At 42.8% G+C, this 6,395-nt stretch overlaps 1 protein-coding gene across 1 annotated transcript; it reads left to right on the forward strand.

Moving 5' to 3' along the window:
* Nucleotides 1-3,377: 3,377 nt before the first annotated feature.
* LOC108803652 (gastrula zinc finger protein XlCGF57.1-like) lies at nt 3,378-5,138 on the forward strand. The gene is made up of 2 exons (XM_018575475.1): nt 3,378-4,410; nt 4,639-5,138. The coding sequence occupies exons 1-2, from the start codon at nt 3,378-3,380 to the stop codon at nt 5,118-5,120; spliced, it is 1,515 nt and encodes a 504-aa protein (XP_018430977.1). The 3' UTR covers nt 5,121-5,138.
* The last annotated feature ends 1,257 nt before the right edge of the window (nt 5,139-6,395 follow it).

The following is a 6,395-nucleotide window of genomic DNA, read 5'->3' on the forward strand; positions in this document are numbered from 1 at the left end:
TAAAGTGTAAGGCATCATCCCCACCTCCCTAATGGCTGTCCTGGGTTTTTGGGTCTTCATAGTAACGTGTTGTTCCCATTGGACTCTGACAGCCACGCTCCACTTTGCGTTTGATACCCATTAGTGTGACTGCTCTTTGGGGTCCTGCAAGTGAGGGAGGAATACTTGGAAAGTTTTGCAACCTGAGTCCTATCTGTGGCAGCGCTCTTCCGGAAGTGGGGGGGTTAAAAAAAAGGGGGCGGGGATCTGTTACCTCTCTCTTCCTCTCGCCTTTAAACACTAAACGGAGTTTTGGATGACACACAAACCTCCATCATCAAAGCCCCCCAGGCCTGAATACCCCCTGCCTGCAAGGGTAGTAGCGCTTTAGACTTCCTTTTTTGTTTTTTCCTGCTCTGAGGGAGGAATACTTGCTCCTGTTACATGAGGCTTTTTTACACTAGCAGTATGTAGAGTACATTTCTGAGAAATAAGTAGGAGGAAGGTCCATCTCTATTGTCATGTTTCCAAGAAATAAGTAGGAGGAAGGTCTATCTCTAGTGTCATGTTTCCGAAAAATCAGTAGGAGGACGGTCCATCTCTATGGTCATGTTTCCGAAAAATAAGTAGGATGAAGGTCCATCTCTATTGTAATATTTCCAGAAATAAGTAGGAGGAAGGTCCATCTCTCTTGTCGTCATGTTTCCAAGAAATCAGTAGGAGGAAGGTCCATCTCTAGTGTCATGTTTCCGAAAAATAAGTAGGAGGAAGGTCCATCTCTATGGTCATGTTTCTGAGAATTAAGAGGAAGGTCCATCTCTAGTGTCATGTTTCCGATAAATAAGTAGAAGGAAGGTCCATCTTTATGGTCATGTTCTCGAGAAATAAGTAAGAGGAAGGTCCATCTCTAGTGTCATGTTTCCGAAAAATAAGTAGGAGGAAGGTCCATCTCTAGTGTCATGTTTCCAAGAAATAAGTAGGAGGACGGTCCATCTCTAGTGTCATGTTTCCGAAAAATAAGTAGGAGGAAGGTCCATCTCTATTGTAATATTTCCCAGAAATAAGTAGGAGGAAGGTCCATCTCTCTTGTCGTCATGTTTCCAAGAAATAAGTAGGAGGAAGGTCCATCTCTATTGTAATATTTCCCAGAAATAAGTAGGAGGAAGGTCCATCTCTCTTGTCGTCATGTTTACAAGAAATAAGTAGGAGGACGGTCTATCTCTATTGTCATGTTTCTGAGAATTAAGAGGAAGGTCCATCTCTAGTGTCATGTTTCCGATAAATAAGTAGAAGGAAGGTCCATCTTTATGGTCATGTTCTCGAGAAATAAGTAAGAGGAAGGTCCATCTCTAGTGTCATGTTTCCGAAAAATAAGTAGGAGGAAGGTCCATCTCTAGTGTCATGTTTCCAAGAAATAAGTAGGAGGACGGTCCATCTCTAGTGTCATGTTTCCGAAAAATAAGTAGGAGGAAGGTCCATCTCTATTGTAATATTTCCCAGAAATAAGTAGGAGGAAGGTCCATCTCTCTTGTCGTCATGTTTCCAAGAAATAAGTAGGAGGAAGGTCCATCTCTATTGTAATATTTCCCAGAAATAAGTAGGAGGAAGGTCCATCTCTCTTGTCGTCATGTTTACAAGAAATAAGTAGGAGGACGGTCTATCTCTATTGTCATGTTTCTGAGAATTAAGAGGAAGGTCCATCTCTAGTGTCATGTTTCCGATAAATAAGTAGAAGGAAGGTCCATCTCTAGTGTCATGTTCCCAAGAAATAAGTAGGAGAAAGGTCCATCTCTATGGTCATGTTTCCGATAAATAAGTAGGAGGAAGGTCCACCTCTATGGTCATGTTTCCGAGAAATAAGTAGGAGGAAGGTCCATCTCTAGTGTCATGTTTCCGATAAATAAGTAGAAGGAAGGTACATCTCTATTGTCATGTTTCCGAGAAATAAGTAGAAGGAAGGTCCATCTCTATGGTCATGTTTCCGAGAAATAAGTAGAAGGAAGGTCCATCTCTATGGTCATGTTTCCGAGAAATAAGTGGAAGGAAGGTCCATCTCTATGGTCATGTTTCCAATAAATAAGTAGGAGGAAGGTCCATCTCTAGTGTCATGTTTCCAATAAATAAGTAGGAGAAAGGTCCATCTCTATGGTCATGTTTCCGAAAAATAAGTAGGAGAAAGGTCCATCTCAAGTGTCATGTTTCCGATAAATAAGTAGGAGAAAGGTCCATCTCTATGGTCATGTTTTCGATAAATAAGTAGGAGAAAGGTCCATCTCTATTGTCATGTTCCCGATAAATAAGTAGAAGGAAGGTCCATCTTTATGGTCATGTTTCCAAAAAATAAGTAGGATGAAGGTCCATCTCTATTGTAATATTTCCCAGAAATAAGTAGGAGGAAGGTCCATCTCTAGTGTCATGTTTCCGAGAAATAAGTAGGAGGAAGGTCCATCTCTAGTGTCATGTTTCCTATAAATAAGTAGAAGGAAGGTCCATCTCTAGTGTAATGTTTCCGAGAAATAAGTAGAAGAAAGGTCCATCTCTAGTGTCATGTTTCCGAGAAATAAGTAGAAGGAAGGTCCATCTCTAGTGTCATGTTTCCGATAAATAAGTAGAAGGAAGGTCCATCTCTAGTGTCATGTTTCCGAAAAATAAGTAGGAGGAAGGTCCATCTCTAGTGTCATGTTTCCGAAAAATAAGTAGGAGGAAGGTCCATCTCTATTGTCATGTTTCCGAGAAATAAGTAGGAGGAAGGTCCATCTCTAGTGTCATGTTCCCAAAAAATAAGTAGGAGGAAGGTCCATCTCTATGGTCATGTTCCCGATAAATAAGTAGGAGGAAGGTCCATCTCTATGGTCATGTTCCCGATAAATAAGTAGGAGGAAGGTCCATCTCTATGGTCATGTTCCTGAGAAATAAGTAAGAGGAAGGTCCATCTCTATGGTCATGTTCCCAAAAAATAAGTAGGAGGAAGGTCCATCTCTATGGTCATGTTCCCGAGAAATAAGTAGGAGGAAGGTCCATCTCTATTGTCATGTTCCCGATAAATAAGTAGGAGGAAGGTCCATCTCTATGGTCATGTTCCTAAAAAATAAGTAGGAGGAAGGTCCATCTCTATGGTCATGTTCCCGAGAAATAAGTAGGAGGAAGGTCCATCTCTAGTGTCATGTTCCTGAGAAATAAGTAGGAGGAAGGTCCATCTCTAGTGTCATGTTCCCGATAAATAAGTAGGAGGAAGGTCCATCTCCATTCTTCCTGGTACACAGTGTGATCTGAGTGTATTGTATCATTGACCTGGATTGTGTTCATATTTTTCTGTTCTGATTGACCCCAGTTCCATGCCAGAGCTCTGTGAAAACTTAAAGTGTTAGACCAACATATATGACTCCTAAAAGTGAAACATGAGGAATACTTATTTGTGGAAAATTTGGTTTCCAACAGGTGGACACTATGCCTGGAATTCCTCCGAGGAACGTCATATTATATCTCAGGGTTTTGATGCAGAAGATAATGAAATTGCACAATATTCTCGGGGAGTGAATCTCATTACACATCACAGACTTTCCCATTTGGAGAGATCGATGGATCCCTGTAACACCGAGGAACCGCCTGATATATCACATTCCATTGCTCCAGATATCCAGCTGAGAACTCAGAGTCCCTACAGATCAACAGATCCGTCTGATTCCAAGGAACCTTTTTTAAGCCATCAAGGAGATAACACAGGAGAGCATTTATTGACATGTTTGGTGTGTGGGAAAAGTTTCACTGGAAACCAAGACCTCTTTTTTCACCAGGAAAGTCACAAGAGTGAGTGTCACCACGAATGCTGCAAGTGCGGGAAATGGTTCATTGAGAAAGGAGACCTTCTTAGTCACCAAAGAATCCACACGGGCGATCGTCCTTATTCGTGTCCAGAGTGTGGGAAATGTTTCGCTGAGAAAAAAATACTTCTCACACACCAGAAAAGTCACACGGGAGAGCGTCCTTTTTTATGCTCAGAATGCGGGAAATGTTTCATTCTGAAATGTGCGCTCGTTAGACACCAGAGAATTCACACGGGAGAGCGTCCATTCTCATGTTCTTACTGCGGGAAATGTTTCATTCAAAAAGGAGACCTTCTTAAACACGTGAGAACTCACACAGGTGAGCGTCCGTTCTCATGTACATACTGCGGGAAATGTTTCATTCAAAAAGGAGACCTTCTTAAACACGTGAGAACTCATACAGGTGAGCGTCCGTTCTCATGTACATACTGCGGGAACTGTTTTATTCAAAAAGGAGACCTTGTTAAACACCAGAGAATTCACACTGGTGAGCGTCCTTATTCGTGTTCAGAGTGTGGGAAATGTTTTACTGAAAAAGGAAAACTTGTTACACACCAACAAAGTCATTGTGGTGAGCGGCCTTTCGCTTGTTCAGAGTGTGGGGAAAGTTATACTGAGAAAGCAAAACTTCTTGCACACCAGGCAATTCACATGGGTGACACACCTAACAGTGCAGATAGCTTTAATGACCCATCTAATCTCAAGGAATCCTCTTTAAACCATGAAGGGGTTCAAACAGGAGAGGATTCATTGTCATTTTCTGTGAGCGGAATATCTTTCATTGAAAACAAAGACCTTACACACCAGAAAAGCCTGAATCACCATGTCTGCTCAGAGTGTGGGAAATGTTTCTTTGAGAAAGAAAACCTTCTTAGACACCAGAGAATTCACACAGATGATCGTCCCTTTTCCTGCCCAGAGTGCGGTAAATGTTTTGGTGAGAAGAAAGTGCTTCAAACACACCAGAAAAGTCACACTGGAGAGCGCCCTTTTTCATGTTCAGAGTGCGGGAAATGTTTCATTCTGAAATATGCCCTTCAGAGACACCAGAGAATTCACACAGGTGAGCGTCCATTCTCATGTTCATATTGCGGGAAATGTTTCATTCAAAGGGGAGACCTTTTTAAACATCAGAGAATTCACACAGGGGAGCGTCCTTTTCCATGTCCGGTGTGTGGAAAACGCTTCATTGACAAAGGAAGCCTCGTTAAACACCGGAGAATTCACACCGGTGAGCGTCCTTATTCATGTTCAGAGTGCGGGAAATCTTTTATTGATAAAGGAAAACTCGTCACACACCAGAGAATTCACAAATGAGTTATTTTTTTAATGTTCATAGTACAGTGTATTTTTAATTCAGACTTTCTTAAGCACCAGATAATTCACACTGGTGAGCTTTCTTGTTTGTAGAAAATTGTGTTAATAAAAAGTTACGCTTCTTACACTTCAAATATTTCACATGGCTGAGTATCTTTTCTTATGTCCAGATTGTGGGAAATGTTTCTATTGCAAGAAAGCACTTATTACGCACCAGGGAAGTCACATGGGGGGAGCTTCATTTTTATTTTCTGTTAAGGAGTGTGGAAAATGTTTCACTGAAGGAGATCTCAGTATACACCAGAGGTGTCGCACTACTGAGGGTTGGTTTTCCTCCTCAGTACATACACCTGCCAGTTCATTTCACAGACTTTTAACATGTACATATAGTAAAAAATACAATTATATATAGAGAGAGAGACTGGAGCAGACAAAATCTGGAGCAGTTGCCTATGGCAACCAATCAGCCTCTCTCTTCAGTTTGTTCAGTTAAGCTTTGAAAATGAAAGGTGGATGCTGATTGGTTGCCAGGTACAGCTGCTCCAGTTTTGATATATTGCCCTCACTGTGTCCCTCCAGCCAGCGTCCCGCAGCCGCCATGGTGACCGTAAGGTTGCGCCGGTTCCGCGGCCTGTAGGCGTGTACAGCTTTTCACGGCTGGCGTCCCCATGCAACCATGGTTACCCGGGTGAGTCCATGCCTATGGGCGTGTGCAGCTCTACCCAAGAGTGCTGAGCTCCGAGGACGCAAGTAGTCAAAGAGACTGCTGAAGGGCAGGCCACTCCCACTGGCTATCCACAGGACGGCCCCCAAGGAACAAACGGCCCGCAGAGACGCGGCAATTATCTGTATAACACAACGTCTTTCGATGGAGAACGCATGTGCTTACCTGGTGTGATACGGTGCTGATTTCATGCCACAGTTTGGGATTTATTATATGGGAATAGATAAGCGATCGCATCCGTTATTCTCTCATGTACATTCTTTTGCTATCTGGCGGAAGTATGACATCATCATGACGTCACAAGGGGTAGAAGAGTGGTGCGACTGGTTCTGGTGTCATGCACTTGTGTGTGTGTATATATATATATATATGTGTTCATGCTTACACGTCTTGCCTTATGAAGGGGATCCCGCGTCACCCCGAACCTTTGCATTGGTGATGCATTTTCGCCCGCGCAATTCAACATTCGGAGTGCCGGTGCCCCGTTTATGCTCTGCGTATATGTAACGGCGACATGCGTTGGGACACCGCAGCACCCGCCAGGGTGTTCA

The sequence above is a fragment of the Nanorana parkeri genome, unplaced genomic scaffold (assembly GCF_000935625.1).
Source record: "Nanorana parkeri isolate BGI_ZX_2015 unplaced genomic scaffold, ASM93562v1 scaffold3989, whole genome shotgun sequence".
Taxonomy (NCBI): domain Eukaryota; kingdom Metazoa; phylum Chordata; class Amphibia; order Anura; family Dicroglossidae; genus Nanorana; species Nanorana parkeri.